Consider the following 26,762-nt stretch of genomic DNA (forward strand, 5'->3'; position numbering starts at 1 on the left):
AAATGTCGGGTCACAGATGCAGCAGTGCACAATTGTAAACTTAACATTGATCCACTTCCACTTTTAGAGATTAAGTATTGTTTTTTCAGCATACCCTTTTTCTAGAGTGATTAGATTCTGTTGATATCATTGCCAAGGCAAAAACATTTGTATGCTAAGCACCATAGATGATGATGATGCTTAATTCTCACTGACAATATACATTTTTCTTATTGCGGTATAAACATAGGAGAAATGTAAAGATGGCATGGTGGCCAAGTTAATACTACTGCTGACTCACAAATTTCTGCATTCTCTGTATTAATCCCATGGCATTTAGTTGTCAATATGGAGTTGACACACTCTCTCCTTGTCTGCATGAGTTAACCTCCCAAACCCATGAAGAATGCAATTTAAGCTAAGTGGTAGCTCTACGTTTGCCCTCAGTGAGTGTACGTGTTTATATAAGTGTGTCTTGTGATGGACTAACACAATATACAGAATTAGTGCATCATACTGCCATGACAGGCTCAAATCAACTGGATTAAAATATTTCAATAATGCACTCACTACTAACCTAACATATTGTATAATCTCTGCATATTTATTCGGTACTTCCTACCTGCCCAGATTATATTTTGCTGTACATTGCCTAACTCTTTTGAAGTAAATTGACCCATTGTGTCAATCCGTATGCTTCTTGTGGTCAAGAAACCTTAATACTATGATTGCTTGTGGTGCAAGACTTTAACAATCTGAATCATTTCCCACTATGCTTTATCAATAGAATGCAGATGGGTGACACTCATTACCTGTCTATTCTAGCAAGCGTAAGTCTCTGAAGTTAGTTGGAGTAAATACAGTGCAATTGGATTCAGCCTAAAGTTAAGTTAAATGGACATCCCAACTGCTTTTATGACTTAAAAAAAAAAACTAAGAAAATTATAATAATCTGTTACAAGTTTACATTTCTGCCAACTTTCAAACTGCTGTTTTCCATTTTAAAAACAGTATGTTTGAAATGAGGTTGAAGAACAAATAAATAGAGACAAACTACTATACAAGCAATATAAATGGAACACTGTATTTCAAGAATTATGTTCTTTGGCTTCTATCAGTTTTGGTTCACGAGAAAGTTAAAAGTAATTGTTTTTCTGTTTAATTATGTTTAATCAGGTAGCACGATGCCTTCATGTCAGCAGGTGTGACCTTCAACTGGGAACTGCTCTACAGCCAGAAGGGCGAGAGATACCTAAAGCTGTTTTCCGGACATCAGAGTTAGATCCAGTAAGTTATAGAAATGTTTCTCCTGTTCACTTCCTTTCAGTGGTTTATTAAGTAATATTTGTGCTTATCCAGGTTAGCCAGTTGCAATTCTTATTGTATTAATCAACGCCATCCCCATCCAAGTTGTCTTCTGCCTTTCACTCCATATGTCCAAACCAACTCAGCAATGTTGTCTTTGGCACAACACCTATCAAATCCACACCCAGTTCTTTCTCTCACCTCTGCATTTATCTTCCTCCTACTCTGTGACACTCTACTTACAGAACAGATTCGTTGACAGCATCAGGAATTTGTTCCACACACCTCTCACCTTTCCTGTTCCTGCTCTTCAGTCTGTGCTCAATATATCACCAAAGTAGCAATTTTTGCCTATTTTTTCCGAAAAATCCCCATTACTGATGATCTAAGTTTACACTTACTAATTTAGCATTCTGTACTTATTTCACACACTTTCTACGAACAAAGGTCACAGCCATTTCCTGCAGACTGCCCATCTTGTTACTACAGATTTTTTCCACCCACTTCTGGAAAACTGTGCAATGAATTAAGTTTTTCCCCAACATGACTATCGCACCGACCTCTTCTATGACTGTTACTCCATAGCCTCTATATTTTACCTTGGTCTTTTCCTGCATTTACTTTGAAGACCTTTTTTTCCAAACTAGCTTTACATTTCAGCATCTTCTTCAATCCTGCTTCAGTTTTTGTCATTGTTACAAGCTCATTAGTGTACTAGAACTCCTAGAGCAATGCTTCACACACTTCTGTGGTTATCCCCTCTGTTACTATCATGAAAAGTAAGCTCCATCTTTAAAATCTTTCACTTTCCCTTCCGCTCTCCTGACCACCACTCCTGTATTTTCTTCACCACAGACACTTCATTCACACCTGATCATCCCACTCCGCATCCTTTAAAATGTCTTCTCTATGTCATCATGTGCATAGCATTGCTTTTAACACTTCACCTAGTGGTTTACCTGCATTTGCCTGACAACAGCTGTTCCCTTTCCAGGTATGAAATCAAATTGCCTTTCAATAACTTTTACCTGATGCCTGGAAAGAGCACAGTCTTCCAGTCTTCCTCCATAATCAACCATTCAATTACAGCCTGTTCCACTACATTCAGCATTTCTAACGCCACTCCAGTTTATCTCCATTGCTTTACCTAGATGAATAGAACTTTAATTGTTCCCAGGATGAGATCTTGGCTTTTTACAGAATCTTATTAACTAAATACATGAATATTCACACACACACACACTATAGTTTGAACACACATCAGAATTAATTAAAAGGAAAAAAAAAATAAAGAAAAATTTCTGCCTTGGCAGTTACAGGCACAGTGGGGCATTGTTCAGGTGTATTGATGCTGGCATGAAGGAGCCCCATTAGTGTCTCTTGACACACTTATTCTGAATAATACTTTGGCAGAAAATACTCTGTGTTAGTGTGTCAAAGAGAGCATGTACAGCATTATGCATAAGGGCACCCAGTATCTTTTATTATTATTATAAATTCTCCTTTGCTATTACTCCAGGGGGTCCAGAGTGTGTCCCATAACTGAGCCTACCTTTTTAATTATTTTAGCATCCTCTTTTTCAGTGCTTTTTGTGACTTCCTCTTTCCAAAATTTACAGTTTGATCCTTATATTTTGTCACAATAAACAAAAACATCCCATTTGGTATCTTCATTCAGCAAATTATCCATGCACTTCTTCAAGATATGCTTAAAGCCATTACTATCGATAGCCACACCTTCCACCATCCTCTTTGCTTGCATCTAGTGGGACCCTTTGTCCAACCACAGTAGTCTTCTCTTTTTTTCAGTCACACATCATTCATCTCTTGCCATTGTGAAATGAATAGACTTGACACACGAAAAAGATTTGGGGTAGCCACTTGTATACTTGAATCCATGCTGCAAAAAGGCAAATATTAAATACACATGTGTATAGAGTTGAGTCCAGAACAGAAACTGAGTAAAAGCAGGATGTGGTCTAGTTTTTATGGCTGTTTGGCGGAAGTGATGTCAATGAGGCCGGAAGTGACATCTTTCGGGCTGGAATCAGACAGAATTTCTCATGTTTGCCCTGTAAGGATAGTAGAGAAAGGTTTAGCGCACCACACAACCCCTTGGCCTGGTGCAAAATTATCTTCTATTGATTATTTTTGCTGCCTCCCATACACACATGCGTGACACCATTAATATCTGATGTTTCTAAAACCTCATCTTTTCTTTGTCTGTATTTCAGCAAATTTACTTCTCACATTTTTCTCCTTCAACTTTTCAGCCTCAGTATGTTCTGTCTCTTACTTTTCTCCGTTCCTCTGGCTTAGTTTTCCTTTAAGGGTCTTTCCATTTTACTTCAACAAATGGCAAATTTGTTGAATTAAAATGGAGAAACCTTATACACATATGATGTCATGATACACAGCCTTCAACCAGGATGACATTCACATTTGTACTATGTGTTAATGTTCTGATCAACAACTAGGCCTTCTTTAAAAATGGTGTTATACATAGCCTGTTATATAGCACCCCAGATCTAATCTCCATTTATTACTGTATTTTTCTTCATCAGTTCTACCAACCCATAGGGCTTATGCTGAGACTATATTCATCTGTTGCTTTCCAGCAATTACCTTAACATGGTCATTCACACTCTTCACCCTCAACTTTTCAGACACAACCTCAGAACTACCATTAATTGTCTTCTGCAAGAAAAACTTGTAACTTCACTTATTCCTACTAAGCAGTCTTGTTTACCTTTACATCTTATCTCCAGTACAAAACACTCCTCTACTGTTTTTCTGTTTAGCTCTTCCACCATTTTGCCGTATTTTTTTCCCATCATACTTTCCAAGTCACCATCCTTATGCTGTCTCCTTCATGCTTTTTACTGTTTACCTATCCCTTAATTCACTTGCCACCAAACCGGCATAATTCCAATACTTGAGGTCTAGGAGAATTATAAATTGTGGTTTCCTTGCTTGTGGTTCGACTACAGTGATCCCTCGCTATATTGCGCTTCGACTTTCGCGGCTTCACTCCATCGCGGATTTTAAATGTAAGCATATCTAAATATATATCACGGATTTTTCGCTAGTTCGCGGCTTTCTGTGGACAATGGGTCTTTTAATTTATGGTACATGCTTCCTTAGTTTGTTTGCCCAGTTGATTTCATATAAGGGACGCTATTGGCGGATGGCTTAGAAGCTACCCAATCAGAGCATGTATTAGTTATTAACTAAAACTCCTCAATGATATACAATATGCTTCCCGCGTGGTGCTTGATTGTTTGCTTTTCTCTGTCTCTCTCACTCTCTCTGACATTCTCTGCCTGGCCGGAGGGTGTGAGCAGAGGGGCTGTTGCACAGAGGCTGTTTGCCTAGAGGATACGGACGCTCCTCAAAAAAATGCAGCTTTATCGCGGTGCTTCAGCATACTTGAAAGCCCAAAAGCACGTATTGATTTTTTGATTGTTTGCTTTTCTCTCGTGCTTTCTCTGTCTCTCTGACATTCTCTGCTCCTGACACGCATTTCTTTGAAGAGAAGATATCTTTGCATGCTAAATTGTGAGAAAGAACTGTCATCTCTGTCTTGTCATGGAGCACAGTTTAAACTTTTGACTAAAGGGTGTTATTTTTATGTCTAGAGGGCTCTAATAATGTTAACAGTGTGGGAGAGTTTATAAGGGCTTAAAATATATAAAAATTACCATACAAACATATGGTTTCTACTTCGCGGATTTTCATCTATCGCGGGGGGTTCTGGAACGCAACACCCACGATCGAGGTGGGATTACTGTATATCCCTGCTTTTTCTGTTTGAAGTAGGAAGGTTAGAAGGTATCCTGCCAGTGCCCTATAACTAATTAACCCAAAGTCACCCCAGGTATTTTTTATTTATAGTTTCCATACCTGTGACCAATTTTTGGTTTTCTTTATTTATTTTTAACTCCTCCAGGAAAATCATGGCGAACAGCAAATTGGACAGTTTTACACAATACCAGATAATGAAGTGAAGAGTGTTTTTCCACATGGTCTTCCTTATCGTTTTCAACAACAGGTATCAATTGTGATTATTTTTGCTATTTAAATGTTGATTTGCCCAGTTAAATCCTAAATCTCATTGGGGTGCAGTCTTCTTTTCCAAGCAAGTCATTTTCGATGATTTATAAAATTTCGTAAAACATTTTCAATTTAAATGTAATTTTAGTGTTTTTGATTTGTTATTTAACACTAGAATTACCAGAGCCTACGAAAAAACTCGTAATTCCGTCCCACCTTAAATTGCTTCTTAAATCCCTTCACACCTCTCCGCCAGCGTCCTTTGTCCTCTAAATGTGCTGATAAAGAGAAGCTAGGAGCAGCCGGCTATTCCATCCCCCCCACCAGGACATGCAGAGGAGAGAATGGTAAAGAGCAGTAACTTCGGCGCTATATGCAATCATCAGACACTCCCCATCTGCCCGTTGTTTTGTTATACTTTTACACCAACTTATGTTACTGTGTTTGAGCATGCTCAAACGGGCATGCTCAAAAAATACACATGTAATGCCACGAAAAGTGCACACAGACACTTCATTTCGCAAACAAAACAAGTGCACTTTTATTCAAGACTACCTGTATAACCGAAGAAAAAAGAAAGCAAGTTACAGTAGGCAATTGATACGACAGCATGCATGGTGCAATGCTAAGAAGTGCTGATTTTCATTCCGTGCTATATAAAATCATCACATTCAAATATTAACAGTTCCCACACACCCAAGGACCGTCCTTCCTACATTTCACGACCGTGTACTTGTTGCAGTGTACACACTCTCTGTGCTATGGTTCCTATTACACTGAATGAGCACCTGACACTGTACTTTCTTCCCTGGGGGAAGGTCCCGCATCAGAGAATTTCCAGTTCCTGCATAAATTCACACCCGATCTGACGCTGTTCATTTTCAAATAATATTGCATTATACATGTATTGTCTCTTTCTTTCAGGTGTGTAATAGAAACCACAGCATAGAGAGAAGTGTGTACATTGCTTCTTACAGGAAAAGGCGATGGAAAAAGTGCACTTAAATAAAAGTGCACTTTTGTTATACTTTACACCAATATATGTTCCTGTGTTTGAGCGACACGGGCAGATGGGGAGTGTCTGATTATTGCATATAGCGCCGAAGTTACTGCTCTTTACCATTCTTTCCTCTGCATGTCCTGGAGTACAAAAGAAACAGCATACAGCAACATGCGGGGACTGGCAGGAACACTCAATAAAACTGAATAAAAGAAAATCAAGTAGCGGTGAGATACGAAGAAGGCAGCTTCGCCAGTGTTTGTGTGTCAGAACCCGGTTGGGTGGTGGGGGGGCGTTAGTATGCATCGTGGTACACTGCAGAGCTATAGCGCGTCTTTAGTGAAAACAGCTGTGTCAGATGGGGTTGTATGGATTGATTCTGAACGCGACTGAGAGAATGAAAAGTGAATTAAAAAAAAAGCTAACCTTTACAAGGATCATAAATTGCACCGGCTGTTACAGACTGAAATCAAATGTATGGTTTTATTCTAAAATAGTAAGACTAAGAGCAGTTTACTTCTCAAAACGGAGTAGTGCAGGATCGAATTCGCGACCTTTTGATTCCAAGGCGAGAACTGATTCTATTGCACCACGGAGGAAGTTATAATAACCTGCTGTCAATGTCGCATGTTAAGGCGGCTTTATGTTTCTGCAGTTATATTTTTGAATAAAAGCGCAATTGTTGTGTTATATTTGAACCTTTTGTGAAAATGTTTCTTTGCTATTTGGACTTCAGGCTTCATACATTATATAGTTTATGCCTACATTTTGTCATCTACTACTAGAATATAAAAAACATTTCTGTTTTAACAATGTGAACACATTGTGTTGATTACTGTAGAAACGGAACAGACATGAAATGCGTGTGTTCCAAATAACAATCTATTATTTCCACTCTAAAACTCCACTTCACTCCCAGATACTCAATCAAGGCATGAGCTGAGAGAAGTTCGTGCACGTTCTAAATTGGTGGGAGGATGGAATAGCCGGCTGCTCCTAGCTTCTCTTTATCAGCACATTTAGAGGACAAAGGACGCTGGTGGAGAGGTGTGAAGGGATTTAAGAAGCAATTTAAGGTGGGACGGAATTACGAGTTTTTTCGTAGGCTCTGGTAATTCTAGTGTTAAGTAATATCATCAATTATTCTCAAGATACAATGTCTTTTGTTTAACTTGACAAAAACCTTTGCACTTTTATTCTCAGATAAAAACTTTTAATGAAACTAGTGTGATGGTACGGCACCCAGCAGTAGAGGTAATTGGTTACATGAAAAAAGCCAACTACTCTCATCCATGTGTGCGTTACATTCTTTGTATCCTTTTTTATGGTAGTGAGAAGGGCAGTGAAAATGTAATATCAGACTCTTTCAGAACTTTTGTAAATTACTCCTTTATTTTGATGTAGAATTAATTTATGCCTTTAAACTATAAAATATTAACTTGCTTTTAATGTAAACCTATGTATAAGGTAAATATTACCTTTACTTATTTTACATTTTTATGTGTATTTGTTAGTAGGAGCACTGTTTAGCAGTGCATCATCAACCTGTATTTAATCTTTGATCCATTCACTGTGTGCATGGAGTATGCCCCTTTCCTCTGTTTGTTTATATTTTATCCCATGTCTTAAGGATGTTTGTATTAGTTTAATTGGCCATGTTAAATTACTTCAATATCAGTAACTGTAAGAATTCAACTGAGTGTGGCCTGTCACGAATTTATGTACAGTCTAATTTTTGCTCCTGCCTAGTTAGTAATGTTGCTGAGTTAGGCATTCAGCTGAACTGCTCACAAGTGTGCAACAGAATTACTAAGTGTGAAAAGTGAATGAATGAATTGTATACATTGTAATTTTGCTGTATGTTGTAGAAGAAATATTCACTGTTTCTTTTCTGTTTTTCATTTAATTACAGTGCCCTTCATAATGTTTGGGGCATAACACATCTCCCTTCATTTACCCCTCTGCTCCACAGTTTAAAATTAAAAATCAAACAATTCAGACATGATCAAAGTGCACATGGCAAACTTTATTTTAAGGGTCTTTGCATTCATTTCAGTCACACCCAGTTGGATCTGCACTTTTTAATACATGACCCCCCACCATTTCAGGGCACCATAATGTATGGAATATACCTATGGTAGATATACTAAAGCAGTCATATTTAGTACTTTGTTGCTTACCCCTTGCATTCAATGAACTGCTTGAAGTCTGCAATTCATAGGCATCAGCAGGTGCTCAATATCTTCTCTGGTAATGCTGTGGTCAGTCTCTAATGCAGCTATCTTCAGCTCCTGCTTATATTGAGGCCTTGTCCCCTTAAGTTTTCTCTTCAGCATATGTAAGGCATGCTCAATTGAATTTAAATCTGATGACTGGCATGGAAATTCAAGAATTTTGCATCTTTCAGCTTTGAAAAAATGTTTTATTATCTTATCAGTAAGTTTGGGATCATTGCCTTTGGGATGAAGCACCAATGAGTTTGGAGGCATTTACTGGAACTTGAGCAGATAAGATGTTTCTATACTTCTCAGAATTCATTGTGCAACTGCCATTAACAGTAGCATCATCAGTGAAGAAAAGCGTGCCAGTACCTGTGGCAGCCATACACGCCCCAGCCATAACACACCCACCTCCATGTTAAACAGAGGCAGTGTGTTCTCTGTATCTTGGGCACTTCCTTTTTGTCTCCACACTTTAATGTTACCATCACTGTAATACTGATTCATCTTTGTCTTGTCTGTCCACATGACCTTTTTCCAGAATTCTGTAGGTTTTTTAAGTTCTTTTTCACAATCTCTAATCTGATCAACACATTTTTGTGGCTAACTAGTGGTTTGCATCAGTATTTCTGTTTATGAAGTCTTCTGTGGATAGTAGCCCCCAACACGTACACGACTGCCTGCAGAAGACTGTTTCTGATCTGTTGGAGAGGTGTTTGGAACCTTTTCTTTACCATAGTATGGTTTCATCTATTATAAGTGTAGGCTGTCTGTAGGTAGAAGCAAGCACACCTGAATAATCACAAATACATTATGGTGCCATGAAATGGGGGGACCATGTATAAAAATGTTGTCATTTCTAAGTGGTGTGACGAAAATATATTCAGATACCCTTAAAGTTTGTAATGTACACTTTAATCACCTGAATTTAAACTGTGGAACAGAAGGTAAATCGATGAGAAATATGCTTTTGTTCCTAAGATTTTGTAGGGCACTATACTTCAGTCTATTTTGCTCTTGTCTCCTTGACACTGCCTATGAGATGGTGAGAGGGGCACTGGAAAATCGCTATCCTTGTGTCATATATTGCATTACTGTGCTAGGAAGAACTGGGTAATCGTGCACATCCCTGATGGTAAGAGTCTTATTATCACTGATTTGTGCAAAAGTGTACTTTTTTTTAAAGAATTGTAAATCTTTGAAATTAATTACATTTTCATGCTTTTTGAATTTTGAAATATTGTTTGTTTAGCACCTACATTCTAAATTGTAGTGTTCTGTAGAAACAAAAAAGCAAAAAAAGAACAACATTACAAACAGTTGTCATTCATTCACCAAGATTGTTGTTTAGCCCGGATTCATACGAGTTTATCCACATTTTTTATTTGACATCCGGTATCAAGTGTAACTTTTTAGTGATTTAATTTTCTAAGCATTGTGATATCAGTCAAGGCAACTTTTCATTTTTGGATTGTTAAGTAAGTGAAACAATAAATAGAAACAGTGTTGTTTTAATGATGGTGAACAGGCAAAGGTTGGTATTTTATTGTTCATTTGAATGATTATATGATGTTTCTGTGCATGCTCCACTCGGCTCATCCTTTTTTGTGCTTATCAGAGGTAAACATTTCCAGGAGCTCTACAACACTTTATTATTATTATTATTATTATTATTATTATTATTATATGATATCTTGCATATTATTAATTATTGCTTTATATTTGAATTTAAAATTAAACTTCTGTTGCAATTGGAGAAAAATATTCTCATGTGATACAACTGATGAGAAAAACCCTTGCAACAATTCATCTTAGTTAAATTGTTGTTTTATCGTGTAAGTGCATTTCCAGTGTGTCAGCATTCTCCAAAATAAAACTGGAAATGTATAGTTACAGCACCTAATACACAGATCTCTTTGACATCTAATACAAGCCCTGTGAGATTAGTCCTTATGTTTGTAGCAGATCCATAATTTGATACAATAATTGTATTTAAAATACCATAGTTTTTCCAGTCTGTTAAAATATAGGTTTGAATTTCTTTGGGCTACATACTGTACATTTATTTCCTTTTATGTTGTTCATGATACCAGCAGAAAATTAACTTAGTGTTTTCACAGTAAGTTTTTTTAATATAACCTTAATATATTTACCGGTGCTAAAAAATTTAATGTGTTTTCAGATTTTGATAGTAGATTGTTACTTTCAGAGGAAAAAAATATTTGATTCCTCCCCTAAGTTTATATATTAATCTTTTTTTTTTTTTAATTGTGGAACTTTGAGCTTTGTTTAAACTTCACCTGATGGAGAAATGTTAGATAGACAGAAGGAAATGTCCACAAAGTGTGTGTGATCACTGTACATCTAAGTCCTCTGTAAAGGGAGATTTTGCTTAGTGTTTCTAGTATGCAGACTTTCCTCAGACCCACTAAGTAGAAATAGACCCATAGGACCAAGTACTGCTTCTTCATTTTCTCTTTAATTGCTTCTTTTTTGTGTGTAGTTAATCAAAACTTTACCTTTAGTCGAAGTATAAATCAGACTTCAAGCAGTGTTATCAGTTAAATAGGCAAGAGTCAAGTCAGCGGACTCTTCAGTTGAAAGAGTAAAATTACAAATCGCCTTTTCCTGAAAGTAATGTGCAAGGTTGATGGTTAGCATAATGAAAAATTGCATAATGTTGCACAGTAGTGCATGGAGAAGCTGACTGTAATTAGATGCATTTTAAATATTTAATAATAAATTCGAAACAATGATAAAAATTTCATTATACATCACTCAGAGAAAGTTATAGGCAACATAAAAATTATTTTTTAAGTTAACTGGGTAGAAAGTGCTTATTCACTAACGAAGGCACTGTGTAATTTTAGATTAAATACAAATACACATTGATACAATAAAAAGTAGTGAGAATCTCTTGTTTTCCAAAAATGTATTGCTATTTTGTGTCCTTTCGAAGCACGCCAGTCATTTTGTGTATTTATTAAATTCCACCAACAGCATGCCTAACTAAAATTAAAGATTAGACAAATCAGGTATGCTAGTAGTACTAGTAATCCTAGTATACTAGAAGAGTGCTAATAATAAATTAATGTATTAGATGGTAATCACAAATCCTGTCGCTGTTCAAGGAGAGTATAAAAATAACAACAACTTTGGAAGACCAGAAATTATTTATATATTAAGACTATAGTCTCTGATTATTAGTTTACCAAACTATTTTAAAGATGTGTTGTTCAAGCTCTCCTAAAGATTTTTTAAGGAAATGGACAAGTTGAAGACCAAAGATGTAATGGAAGATCCAAAAAAAGGGTTTGATGAGCAATATTTAAAGGTCACTTAGATAAGAGACACACAGAAATTTTATGACATGTTGCTTAGTATCTGGTAGAATTACCTGTCACCAAAGTACACCCTTTAACTGTGTTTCTTCCTTTTTTTTAAAAAAAAAAATCCTCTTGAAGAAAGGCAACAGTTTGCAGTATGTGAAAACTGTATAGCCTGTAGCGGCAATCAATCGCAGATGGTTTTGTTGATGAAAAGGAGTTTAAATTAGAAAGTTGCTAATATGTCAGAGAGAGAGTCCGCAAGAAGTACATTGATGAGTGTATGCAGCCTTGTATGAAACACAGCAGTTCTGTCATGGTCATTGAATGATGACAGCTTAAAAATGGCAATGGATTTTGAGTAATCATGCTCTACCTTCAGGATAAAAACGTATCCTTGTGATATTTTGGTTTTTTTTTTCATTCATTTGAAGGTTGTGTGTTGTGTTAATTGCCATTTTTAAAATGGCACACTGCGAGTATGCATGGATTCTTGTGTATGCTCAATTCAAATGGTGTACAACAAACCTATTCATCAGTTGATCTTGTACCCCTTTGCTTGTGGATAGCAGTGATTTCTCATTGCCACTACATTAGACTTAAATAAAAATAATGGAGTGAAATGTAAACATAGGATAATAAGAGCTATCACTGCAGTTCTATAAATTAATTTCTATATTGCCTTTTTAAAAACATTATGAATATCCCTCTCTAAAAGACACATTTTGAGTTAACATTGGACTTTGTTTAGCTAGGCAACCATCTGAAGTCTAGCTAAGCTATAGCACTACATTTTCAAAGTTTTTAACCCTTGTTGTTTTCTTAATTCATTTAATGAACCCACACACTGCATTTTAAATACAAGCTTGCTTACTTTAGTATTGGATTGGAATAATTGTGATGTGATTAATAAACTATTAGCTAATTATGTGTTTGTATTCATGGTTCAACCAGTTAAACTTTTCCTGCTATTTAACTGGAATTTGTCTAAGCTTATCAACCTCTCTACATTTTCTCTGATTCCCAGACTTTTTTCTTTCATATTCCAACTTTCCTGCCGGTCTAGCTCAAATTTTGCAAACAACATTTTTGTTTTTGTAATGTTCTATGTTCAAAGTGAAAACGGGACTTATACTTCCCAAAACTGGAGACACAGCTAGAAAACCAATCTTCATTCTAATGTTCGTATAAGATGGCACAAATATTATTTTAAAAAGTTGAAAGGGACATAACCAGTTCTGTTATTTTTTTAAATTATATTGCACACTTTTATGCATATTTTATAGTGGCAGAATATGCAAAACTGTAATAGAAAGATCTTTAAGGAAGGGTAGTAATTTGTTTTGGTATAATTAGATGTTGTTTACAGACTTAGGTAAGTGGTATTATTAATTTGTCAATAGTACAGCAGCAGCTGTTCAAGAGTAGGACTTTATTTCCTGAATGTAAAATTGAGAGCTCAATTCCCCTGTCCTTAAGTATATAGTCATACATTTGGATTAAAATGTCATACTAGCAATATGGAAATGCTAAATATGCTGATTCTGTATTTTGTTTCTAAGAGAATTTTAAAAACGGGTCAAACCATTAAAAGTTTCTTTCACTCCTTAGCCAAGCATTATCACACTGCTCTTTGAGTCAATACTCTTTTAAAAAATATAGGATATACAATTTTACATTTGTGCAATATGAAAACGTCTAATCATTCCTCAGTAATAAATTGAATATAAGTGTACATTTGTTTATCAAGTGAACAAATTATATAACCAATTTACTGTAATGTAAAATATTGCTCAGCAGAACATTAGAACAATCTAGACTAGAACGGTTCATTCAGCCCAACAAAGCTCAGCAGTCTTATCTACTTAATTCCTCCAAAATAACATCAAGTTTAATTTTGAAGGTCCCTAAAGTCCTACTGTCTCCTTACTACTTGGTAACTTATTTCATGTCAACAAGGTTCTCTGTATGAAGTAAAACCTCCTAATGTTTGTGTGAAATATAATAAAATTTTAAACACATTCAATCCTGTCTCCTCTTATTCTCCTTTTGTTTAAACTGAAAAGGCTTAGCTCTTTTAATATTTCCTCACAACTCATCCCCTATAACCCTAGAATCAGTCTAGTTGCTCATCTCTGGACTTTTTCTAGCATTGCTACATTTAATACATCTGACCCAGTGATTTTGTTTGTAGGAGATAAGACTTCTTTTACCTATTACATTCTGTGTTGTCCTGCTTTATTTTTAGTCTGTAGAGCAAAATTTTCATGGTGGGGAGTGAAGCATGGTGTTTGCTGGTGAAGTGTGCCAAATACAGGTTTCATACTTTGTACATACTACACACACTGAGAAGAGGCAAGACACATGACAGCCCGCATGGAGTTTGCTAAAAGACACCTGAAGGACTCTGAGATGGTGAGAAATAGGATTCTCTGGTCTGATGAGACCAAGATAGAACTTTTTGGCCTTAATTCTAAGCGGTATGTGTGGAGACAACCAGGCACTGCTCATCACTTGTCCAATACAGTCCCCATAGTGAAGCATGACGGTGGCAGCATCATGCTGTGGGGGTGTTATTCAGCTGCAGGGACAGGACAACTGGTTGCAATCGAAGGAAAGATGAATGCGGCCAAGTACAGGGATATCCTGGACAAAAACCTTCTCCAGAGTGCTAAGGACCTCAGACTGGGCCGAAGGTTTACCTTCCAACAAGACAATGACCCTAAGCACACAGGTAAAATAACGAAGGGGTGGCTTCACAACAGCTCTTTGACTGTTCTTGAATGGCCCAGCCAGAGCCCTGACTTAAACCCAATTGAGCATCTCTGGAGAGACCTAAAAATGGCTGTCCACCAACGTTTACCATCCAACCTAAAAGAACTGGAGAGGATCTGCAAGGAGGAATGGCAGAGGATCCCCAAATCCAGGTGTGAAAAACTTGTTGCATCTTTCCCAAGAAGACTCATAGCTGTATTAGCTAAAAAGGGTGCTTCTACTAAATACTGAGCAAAGGGTCTGAACACTTAGGACCATGTGATATTTCGGTTTTTCTTTTTTAATAAATCTGCAACAATTTCAAAAATTCTTTTTTTTGTCTGTCAATATGGGGTGCTGTGTGTACATTAATGAGGAAAAAATTAATTTAAATGATTTTAGCAAATGGCTGCAATATAACAAAGAGTGAAAAATTGAAGGGGGTCTGAATACTTTCCGCACCCACTATATATATTGACACATTTTTTAGAGTTATCTGAGAACATAAATTGACTTAAGTTTGAGTTCAGATGAGAAATGTAGCTCGTTTCATAAATGTACATGAGCACTATTATTCAAACCCCCCTTCAGTACTTTGTTGAGCATCCTTTTGCCTTTATAACTTCTAATTACTGTTTTCAGTAAGTGCTAACAAGCTTCTTACACTTCTGTGTTGGAATCGTCACCCATTCTCCACATGCAAAATACTCCATCTCATTAATGTCTGATGGCTTTTGTGCTGCAACTGTCTGCATTAAATTCCACTAAAGATTTTCAATGGGATTTAAATCTGGGGACAGAGAAGGCCATTGCATGACATTCCAGGATGTATTTCTCAACCTAGCTTTGGTTAACTTGGAGGTGTGCATGGGATCATTGTCTTGTTAGAACATCCAATGATAACCAAGATTCAGTTTCTAAACAGAAGGCATCACCTTTAAAATGGCTAGGTATTTCTGGGAATACATGATGCCAGTTACATGGTCAAGATTGCCAGTTCTGGCAGCAGAAAAACATCCCCACATCATCAGTCACCCAACTCCATGCTTTATTGTGGGGATGGTATTTTTTCTGTCATAATAAGCCTTGCCTTTCTCATGCCAGATATACTGCTGGCCCATGTGTCCAAACAGTCCCAACTTAGTTTCATCAGTCCACAGAGCAGTTTCCCAAAATTCTGCATGTCTATCCAAATTTCTCCTGGCATATTCTAGATGATCTTTGATGTTTTTTGTGGTCAACAGTGGAGTGCATCTTGAAGTGTGGTCATGAAGTCCTTATTTATTCAGTGCTTAGCTTATAGTTGCCACTGAAGTACTTGCCCTGGCTTTTATCAGGTTTTTCTTAGTTGTCTTCACTAAGTTGTTAAGCTCTCTTGATGAAATGTTGGGTTTTCTTCATTGGCTAGGCAGGTTTGCAGATGTGCTATAAGTTTTAAACTTCCTTGTTATGCTCCCAATGGTTTCTCTTGAAATGTTCAACTTTTGAGAAATCCTCTTATACCCAATGACCTTCAGGTTTATTGAAATAATTTCCTGTATCCGCTTTTTTGAAAGGTCCTTATTCTTACTGATGATTGCAACTCATCTTCAACACCGTCATGATTGGTGTGTGTGTGTATATGCATCACAGTTGAAACCAATTAAGGATCATTATTGAATTACCAAAGGCTTAATTATATTTTAGCTCCACTTTAGGCCATGAAAACTAGAAGAAGGTTTTAAAAACAGCAATATTATATAGGGGTGAATAATTGTAACATGGCTATATTAATAAAATATCCTGTTACTCAGAAATACTACATTATACAGTTCTCATTTATTTTATGTATAACTCGACTGATTAAAAGAAAAGAAATCATCCAAAGCAAAGTGTAGATTTTTGAAAAAACTTTCATTGGTAAATCCTTACAGTCTAGGGTGGTTGAATATTTCTGATTGCAACTGTAAGTACATGTAACACGTATTTGATTAGAACAGGAGAGAATGGGATGCAGTTTCCAGTTGGGAATAATCTTTGCAGATATAGTCAGTCCAGCTCCATGGGTAAAGACACACTAAGCAATAACAAAGTGGGATCATTTATCTGCAGTACTTTGAAAATAGCACAACAATCAATTTTTTTAGTGCCCCAATTTGTCAGCTATCATTGTACCAAGTTTAGATGTCATATGCTATAGCCTTACAAAATTACTCTGTTGGACACAATTTTTCCATAAAGGGGAAACCTTTATGTGCCACTTTTTTGGAAACCTTTAGTCTCTTGCACCTAAACAGTCTCTCAAAACAAGTATTGTATTGTTGCAGTTGTAGCTATTTTTTATTTATTTGTTTGATCTCAAAAAGGGATGGTCTTTTATTTCCTGTTTGTAATCGGGGAATTATACCATGAACAACTCAGTAACTGTAACATCTTTGTTCTCCACCTGCTACCACCACCATGTGCTTGTAACCCAGTTCTTCAAGCAGTGTGATACAGTGACATTCACTGGGTTAAGGGGTGGGTCCTCACCAGTATGCTAATAAATGTTCAAGTTGAAATTGAAAGAGCACTGCTTAGAAGGCTAATATAGGGAGAACATGCAGAATACAGCGTCTACGTATGGTATTGAAACCCGTGATGCTTGAACTGTAAAACTGCACGCTACAATACTTCAAAGTTATACTTTAAGCAGTAATTTCAAATCAAGCGTAGCATCAAGTCCTTCAGTAAATGCATCTTTCTCAGTAGAGTCAAAACTGTGATCAACATCTGACTCAAGGTCTTCATATTCCCTGTTACTAGTATGCTGTAACTTCTGTAGAACTTCTTTAGACATATGTTTTTTGATTAAAAAGAAGACATTTCCCTAGTACAAACTTCAAGTCTCATTGTGCATCAACCAAACGATCCTTATAAAGATGAGCTGTTGTGCACACAAATTATTTTTTGCCTTTTACATACAGCCGTGACATGCAATGCAAATGATAAGTTATAGACAACTATACATCTTTGTAAAGGTGTGAAACTTAGCTCCCCAATAGTAAAGTCTATGTGACTTAGTGCATGTGGGATCTTTGATAAAAGCAGATTCACTCAGCTGTGATACACTGTATACCTTGCCATATGTATATGCAAATCGCATATATACTAATGAAAGAAAGCAGACAACAAGAAAACTTATAGCTATGTAAAAAATTCATGATTGATTTATGGGATTTTTGGAGCATACACAAATAATTTTGAAATATGGTAGTGTCCCTCCAACAGTACTCCTCGTGCATAGGTTGTTAAACTAGGGTAGTGCCTGTGTAACAGAATATAATGGTCAGTAATGTCAAAGGATGCACTTATAAATAACATAATAACTACAGTTTTCTTTATCAGAAGAGATTAAAATATTACTGACAGCTCAAGTTAATGTTGTTTCTGTACTGTGACTGGTTTGAAAGCCTGACTAAAACCTTGATGAGCAACACAAGGCTTAAGTTGCATGGTAGCTACATTTTTAAGTACCATATATACTCACAGATGAGTCGGATCTTGAAACCCAAAAAATCGATCATAAAATCAGATCCCGACTTATACAGCCATTCAAAAATATGACACTTCAATTTTATTTATTTTTTTTTTTTAAAAAAGCATCTTCTTGCCTCTTCCAATCTTACATCAGTTTCTCAGATGCATCGAATTTTGTTGCAGCAGTGCAGTTACCAATTTCTTTTGCTACTTCAACAATGTTTAATTTAAAACCAGCTTCATATTTTCTTCTGATTGAATGCTTTATTGTAGATAAGGGATACTCTTACGATAAAGGTGTATGAGGGTGTGAGATACAAAAAACACAAATTAGTGCAAATGTTGCTTCATAATAGTCTACTCTACTTCAATGTTAAAAGTGGAACTTCATCAGAGCTTTCGCAGCTCACAACCTGCCTTAGTGAAATTAAAACCTGGATGGAGCAGAACTCTTTAAAATTAAATTGCAACAAAACTGAACTCCTGCAAATTGGGACTAAAATGCAACTTAATAAAATGAGCTCCTGATGATCTAATCAGACCTGCCTCTACTGCAAAGAATCTTGGTGTCATTTTTGATTCCGCCCACATAAATCACATTAAGAAACTTTCTTACTTTCACCACCGTAACATATCCCGTGTTTGCTCCTTCCTCTCCTTTTCTAACGCTGAGAAACTTGTCCATGCTTTTATCACATCCCGCATCGATTATTGTAACTCGCTGCTGGCAGGTGCCCCTTCTAATCTTATATCACAGCTCCAGCTTATTCAAAACTCAGCTGCAAGATTCCTTACTCGAACCAGCAGCAGCGAGCACATAACCCCCATCCTGCTCCGTCTTCACTGGCTCCCCGTGTCTTACAGAATTGAATATAAAATCCTACTAATAACCTACAAAGCCTTAAATAACCTCGCGGCAAACTACATCAGTGACCTTCTCCATGACTATGTGCCTGCCCGCCCGCCCACTAAGGTCTTCTGATTCTGGCAATCTTATTGTGCCCCACACTAATCTTCACTCCATGGGTGACAGGGCCTTTAGCTGTATAGCGCCCAGACTCTGGAATGACCTACCGAAATTAATTAGATCAGCTAACTCCATGAATTCTTTTAAAAAACAACTCAAAACTCATCTGTTCAGGAAGGCTTTTAGCTCTACTTGACTTTATTACCCTTCTCTTAGTTTAACTCTCTGTCAAGATGCTCATGTAACCTGTATGTGTGTGTGCTAGACCATCAATTATGTTGTCTGTTAGGCTTTTCTCTGAATTTACTGTCTTAATCTTCTGTATTTATTTGGTTTGTACGATGCTATATACTGTATACCCTGCCATTCTTTCTTATATTCTGTAAGTGCCTTGAGCATGGGAAAGGTGCTATATAAATAAAATGTATTATTATTATTATTTATTATTATGTAGAACTTATCCGCGAGTATATATAGTAATTTACAAAAAAAATGTTGTGAGAAGTTATGTTATGTCATGAAGAAATGTTCAGATGTCATTTCTCAGTAGCGGCTTGAACTTTATTCAGCCTAAAGGGTGTGCTTTCAGGCATTGCTCTAATTTCTCATGTTTATGTATATTTATTTGTGGATCGATCCTTTATGTCTTACTGGGTACACAGGGCCATAATTTATTACTAAGTGCAGTCACGACTTGATGCCATTGTTCTCTCTCCTTCATTCCACAATTTCATCACTGAAGGTAGGAAAAGTTAAACTCAGACAGAACAGGATTATTCAATTTATTTTGAATTTGATCTGGACTATGAAGCTCTTTGAAAAGCATTTGTTAGATAAGCATCAAGCTTTTTCAGTTTCTTAGTGATCCTTAAACCTGTCAAAATCTTTATATACATACATATTGAAATTGGTCTTCTGTTTTGAAGATTAATAAATTTAGAGTTAAAACAACTGTTGAAATTTTGGCACTAAATTCCTAACTCAATCTCCCATTGTTTCTTAAAGGAACTTACAATTTTGTTAATAGTGGGCAACAAATTAATATGCAGAAATTTGACCTATGAAAATGGTAGATTTTTTAAAATTTACTGTATAATTTTCTAATAATAAGGTTCTAAACTAGGGTAAATCTACAGCCAACTTTATTTGTTTCGTCAGCACACCTATGGTTGAAGAACTGTCGGGAACTAATGCCTTCTTCTTACAATGCATCAAGATTTGATCAACCTGTGGAGGCCTCAGTTTGGCTGAAGAATTTTCGTATTACTAATGAAAGGTTTCTCAAACAGGTATCTTTCTTTTTATTTTACTTTGTCCCATTTACTTCTGGTCCGCTGGAATTGAGGGACTAAACACAAAAAAGTCATTGTTTCCATTATTGTTTCTGTTGTATGTAAAACATTGCCCAGAAATAAAAGATGTCATTCTGTACTGTAGTGTTATATTAATTTTATATATCTATATAGCATTATGTTAAGTAGTTGCTATTATGGATACCTTTTGAGTTACCTTATGACCTGTGGGTAGAAATTGTCCTTGAATCTACTGGTGCAAATGCCAGCAGTCATGTACTGTTTCTAACAAGAAAGAAGTGATAAAAGCAAATCTGCAGAATTGCTGAGGTCTTTAATTATATTGTTTGACCTTCTAAGGCAACACTTGTCATATACTGTATATCCTGAACTGAAGGCAGCCAGTTGCTGGTAATAGTTTGTGCCATCTTTACCATGGTCTGCATGGTTTTTTTATCTTGAGATGAGCACTTGCTGTACCTGGATGTGATGGATTCAATAAAGATTAAAAAAAAATACTGTACATGTGTAGAAATTAGTGAGAACTAATTGAGAAATGAGAGCTTTCATCAGATGTCTAAAGAAGTGGAGGCACTGGTGAGCCATCTTGACAATAGCTGAAATGTGTTGTCCCCATTTATTTGTGAGAGTCACTCTATGAAATTTAAAGGTGTTCCATGACACAACAGCCTCCAAGCCAATGAAGATGGGAGTGTAGTTTGCTTTCTGCTTCCAGAAGTCTATAACCAGTTCCTTGGTTGACCTGCAAGAGATATGACATCCTTTGTGGACCAGTTGTGATGAGAGTTGTATGTTTAAAGTAGACAGAATGTACCTACACATGAGTAGGACTAAAAAAAGCTCTTAATTTGCTAACAAACCAAGAGCTGCTTTATTATAAGAGGTAAAGATGATTGTGAATAGTAACAAGGTTTGTTATATATTTTTTAAAAAATAAGTCTTACCTGAAACTGTCTGCTAATGCATAACACCGTGCGTAGAGTTCACACTAAAACATGGTATATGGACAAAAGCAGAAATGTCCGTATGCACAAAAAAATCCAGATGTATAAATCTGTGCGTACGCCACCTTCCACGTTCTTCCGCTCCATAAATCCTGGTCCCTGTGAAAAGTAATGCCCGTGCATGCACCTGCTGCCACTCCCCAACTCCTCCCAGAATTACGCCTCTTTGAATATGCAAAGCAATATAAATAGCCCTTAAGCTCAGTGTTCTGTGAAAAGGCAATGACAAAAGCACGGGGGAAGAATATAATAGAAGAATTTCAGTGAATGCCAAATGGAGGCAAGGAAAAACATTGGTATTTGTTTGTTTAAACAGTGGTATAAACAACAAAAGGAAGCTGATCTAGTGACATAGAGTGTTGGAGAAACTCGAAAGCTCAAGTTCACAAAGTTGCACAGTGCCCAAAATAAAAAAATAAGTTGTCAGATATCAAAGTCTCTGTGAAAACGCGAGTCGTAGCCCACCTTCTGAGTGTCATATGAAAGCTTATTAGGGTACATAGAAAAGTAAAAAAATAGGGACACAATGGGGAAAAAAAGCTCGAAATGTCAACTTTGATCACGAAAGTTTCATTTTAATCATGTAGTTTATTTTGTCATTAAAGTAGAAGAACATCATAAACTTCATCTTAAAATCGTTTCATTTACTAGTTTCTCAAATCCCATCATAACTAAAGTAGCATGTTAAATGCTTTGTTTTGTATGTGTTCTTCTATGTGCTCTGTGTATGAATCACTATGTGCTTCTTAAACGGGCTTTCTCTTCCTCAGACAGGACACAGAATCCATTACATTCGTGATATTACAGTTCTCTGAATAATTTATATACTGAGATGTATACTTGATATCATTTCAATATTCTTATATCAATTAAAGCATTTATTAAACATGGGAACACGGTGGCACAGTGATAGTGACGAGCTGGCGCTTCGTCCAGGGATTGTTCCTGCCTCCCGCTAGATGCCTGCTGCACCATGCGCAATCTTTGATGAAATAATTTATTGCAGCAGTACTGTTTCTTTTAAATGTGCTAACCTTCAATTTATGTCCTTACGTTTCTTTCTACAAGTCTCTTAATCGCCACACAATCAGCTCAGTAATAGACGTTAAGCCATCTGTAAGCATAGAACTCAGATTCTTCAAAACTTTAAAGGAACATTGAAATATCTTCATAGTACATGTTTAATTATTCTATCCATCTATCCTCCCAGTGTAATGCCAGCCCCAGCAAGAATACAGCGCGAGGCAGGAACAATCCCTAAACAGGGCGCCAGCTCCTTGCTAGCGCTGCAACACTGTGTCCTCACATGCTTAATTGTTAAAACTATAGATAATTTAAATGATGTTAACATTTTATCTGTATATATACTAATAAAAGGCAAAGCCCTCACTGACTGACTCATTCACTCACTCACTCATCAATAATTCTCCAACTTCCCGTGTATGTAGAAGGCTGAAATTTGGTAGGCTCATTCCTTACAGCTTACTTACAAAAGTTGGGCAGGTTTCATTTCGAAATTCTACGCGTAACGGTCATAACTGAATCCTACTTACGTGCATATATATGGCCATAGCCTGTAGCTTCGATGCGCCGTGTGAGGCGGAGTTGCGTCCCCATCACCACGCCTCCCACGTAATTGAGTGCCTGCCCATTTAAGGCCATCCGTCAGCATCAATCCAATGGACATGCTGCCGAGAGTTAAAATTGCTGGTGAAGGACTGTGCTTATGCAAATAAAGATGAGATGGTCAGGGATAGAATAGTGTTTGGCACAAACTCGGCAAAAGTGCGAGAGAAACTTTTAAGTGTCGTGACTGAGCTAACATTAAATAAAGCCGTGGACATCACAAGATCGCACAAGATAGCACAGGCACAGCTGAGAACCTTCGATGCATGTACTAAGAGCAGCTCACGTGAACTGACTGTGAACACAGTATGCAGACAACAAGCAAGACCTCCAAAGAGCGCTGGACAAAAAATGCATTACACATTTGAGACGGCAGCAAAAGTATATGAAGCAAGTGACGCATACAAGCATATTCATAAGTGCAGCTACTGCGGAAACAAAGCACACGGTGGAAAAAGTCAATGTCCAGCTAAAGGAAGACAGTGTAAAAAATGTGGTAAATTGAACCACTTCGCTATAGTTTGCAGGACTGGGAAAGGTAAACCCGTGCATGCAGTGTGTGATGTCTCAGATAAAGAGGAAGACACGCTGTTTATTGATGCAGTAAGAAAGGAACAACCCTCTGAAGCTGAACAAGCCTTTGAGAACATGTCAATAGGAAAACACACTTAAGTTTAAATTAAGTTCATAGACACGCTGCCGCTGGCGTTTGTCATGCCTACGACAAATATGATATTTGCGAGATACAAGTTTAATGAGAAGACGCAGGGTATAAACGAGACTTTTGATCACTTTGTAACGGAGTTAAAATTGCTGGTAAAGGACTGTGCTTATGCAAACAAAGATAAGATAAGTAAACCCGTGCATACAGTGTGTCATGTCTCAGATAAAGAGGAAGACGCAGTAGGAAAGGAACAACCCTCTGACACTTAACAAGCCTTTGTAAACATATCAATAGGAAAGCACGGCGTAAAGCTTAAGTTTAAATTACGTTCATAAACACGCTGCCGCTAAATATTCACAGGCAAATCCACAACTTAATACCAGGAATGCCTGTTAAACATATTAGATTCACGAGCACCCATTTGGGTAGTGAACACTTCGATGAATGAAACCTGTTATCTTTACAACGGTTGACAACGAAGATGAGATGGTCAGGGATAGACTAGACAAACACGGAATGTAACTTGAACACAACACATCCTCCAAATACGAACTTGATTGAAAGAAATAATGATAATCAAATTCTTGATGACAGCAACACTCATAACAGTCACAAAACAATTACATTGACAATAATGTTACGTTATTTTTAAAATGTCAGTAACACACTACTTCTCCACTGCAAAGCGCGGGTATTTTGCTAGTAATGTAATAAACATATCTTGCTGCATTTCATATTAAAAATGATATCGTCATCATATGTCACTTTATGAAGTGCCTCAAGTTATGCAATATTATAAGTGTATTGCAAATTTACAGTGAGGTAATTGTACTTATAAGTACAAACAGTTCTACAAGGAGCTTGGGATGAAACTGTTTCTGAACAGCGAGGTCAGTAAAGGAAAGTCTCTGAAGCATTTGCCGTATGAGAGCAGTTCAAATAGGCAGCATGTTTGAGACAGTGTGTGCTTGATGCTGTATACCAATGATTCTCTTTCCGATCAGCTGCTGTGTTTCCACACTCAGATACAGTAATATAAATACTCCGAGTGGTGCAGTGAGAGTAATATAGAAAAAGATGATCTGCTGTGGCAACCCCTAATGGGAGCAGCTGGAAGAAGAAGAAAAAGGTGCAGTGAGAGTAACAACGCTAATTTTTTTGTTTAATTTGAAATAGTTTGGCCATTACATGAACCATTATATTGTTACAGGTTAATTACAGTGAGATGCCTTAAACTAATAAACAATATGTGGTTAATTTCAGTGTATTTGATAAAGCCGCATCAGGAATGTGGATCTAAAAAAGAAAGGGAAACCACACTGGAACAAAAGCACTGCTTTGACGCTGGGTGCCACCAGTTTTCAAAATCAAGTGAAGAACTTGCGTACACCAAACATTTAGCTGGCGTGAAAATGTGTGTGGCTTTACGCCAAGTTTAGGTTTTATACATCACAATGTGAGCATGGGAACAGGCTTATGCAACATTTTTGTGCGTACACACCGTTTATACATGAGGCCCCTGGTGAGAATGACAGTACTATTTCTGTAGTGTTTAATAAGGGTGGAGAACACTTGTTCAGGTATCTTGGACCACTCTCCCATGTAGAACACTTCCCACTCTTGGAGATTCTTGGGCTTTCTCTTGTGAACTTCTCTCTTCAAATGAGACCACATATTTTAAATTGGGATCTAATCTGGAGGCTGAAAGGGTCATTGTAGGACCTTGATTCTGTGTTTCTGCCACCAATTCTTTGTTGATTTTAATGTGTTCTTCAGATCAATGTCTTGTCAGAAGTCCCAACTATGGCCCAGTTTTTGCCTTTCCACAGAGGCAACCAGATTTTCAGGTAAAATGTCCTGGTATTTAATGGAATTCATCATACCACAGACCTTAACAAGCGCCCCTGGACCTCTTGCAGCAAAATGGCCCAAAAGTATCAAAGAGCCACCACCCTATTTTACCATGGTAAGAGGTGCCCTGCTTTGTATGCAGATCCTCTTTTTTCACCAAACACGGTATAGGTGTGTGTGCCCAAAAAGCTCAATTTGCCTCGACTGACCACAACATTGATTCCAGTTGTATCTTCAATATTGCTTGGCAAAGTTGAGACGCTGAGATTTGTGTCTTGGACTTGGAAGAGGCCTTTTTCGTACTACTCATCAATAAAACATCTGGTCATGAAATTGTTGTCTCACAGTTGTCTTTGAAACAGTGAATCCCCAAGATTCAACTAAACTTTACAGTTGTGAAATTGTGATCTTTAGGCTCCAAGCTTACCACTCCACTCTTACTATCCTCTTCACTGTGCATGTGCGTAATATGTGGATGCATCCCTTTCCTGGAAAATTTGTTTCATCTGTACTAATAAAAGGCAAAGCCCTCACTCACTCACTGACTCATCACTAATTCTCCAACTTCCCGTGTAGGTAGAAGGCAGAAATTTGGCAGGCTTATTCCTTACAGCTTACTTACAAAAGTTAAGCAGGTTTCATTTTGAAATTCTACACGTAACGGTCGACAATGTCCGCCATGTTGAACTTTCTTATTTATGGCCCCATCTTCACGAAATTTGATAGGCGGCTTCCCTGCGCTAACCGAAACTGATGTATGTACTTATTTCGACGGTATGACACCACTGTTGGCCGCCATATTGAACTTTCCAACGTCACTAATTTTCCAACTTCCCGTGTAGGTAGAAGGCTGACCCAATCGTCACGAAATTTGGTAGGTGGCTTCCCTGCGCTAACCAAAACCAATGTACGTACTTATTTCAGTGGTATGACGCCACTGTCAGCCGCCATATTGAACTTTCCAATGTCACTAATTCTCCAACTTCCCGTGTAGGTAGAAGGCTGAAATTTGGCAGGCTCATTCCTTACAGCTTACTTACAAAAGTTAAGCAGGTTTCATTTCCAAATTCTACGTGTAACGGTCATAACGGTCAACAACATCCGCCATGTTGAACTTTCTTATTCATGGCCCCATCTTCACGTAATTTGGTAGGCGGCTTCCCTGCGCTAACCGAAACCAATGTACGTACTTATTTCAGTGGT

General features: G+C 37.2%; 1 protein-coding gene across 1 annotated transcript in view; it reads left to right on the forward strand.

Annotated features, from left to right (window-relative positions):
- dap3 (death associated protein 3) overlaps positions 1 to 26,762 on the forward strand; it is a 118,168-nt gene that overhangs the window by 23,032 nt on the left and 68,374 nt on the right. Inside the window, exons 3-7 of the mRNA XM_039767316.1 lie at positions 1,156 to 1,266; positions 5,234 to 5,335; positions 7,541 to 7,649; positions 9,599 to 9,691; positions 20,260 to 20,390. Of these exons, the coding sequence (XP_039623250.1) occupies positions 1,156 to 1,266; positions 5,234 to 5,335; positions 7,541 to 7,649; positions 9,599 to 9,691; positions 20,260 to 20,390 (546 nt within the window). The remainder of the gene's footprint in view (positions 1 to 1,155; positions 1,267 to 5,233; positions 5,336 to 7,540; positions 7,650 to 9,598; positions 9,692 to 20,259; positions 20,391 to 26,762) is intronic.

The sequence above is a fragment of the Polypterus senegalus genome, chromosome 1 (assembly GCF_016835505.1).
Source record: "Polypterus senegalus isolate Bchr_013 chromosome 1, ASM1683550v1, whole genome shotgun sequence".
NCBI lineage: Eukaryota > Metazoa > Chordata > Cladistia > Polypteriformes > Polypteridae > Polypterus > Polypterus senegalus.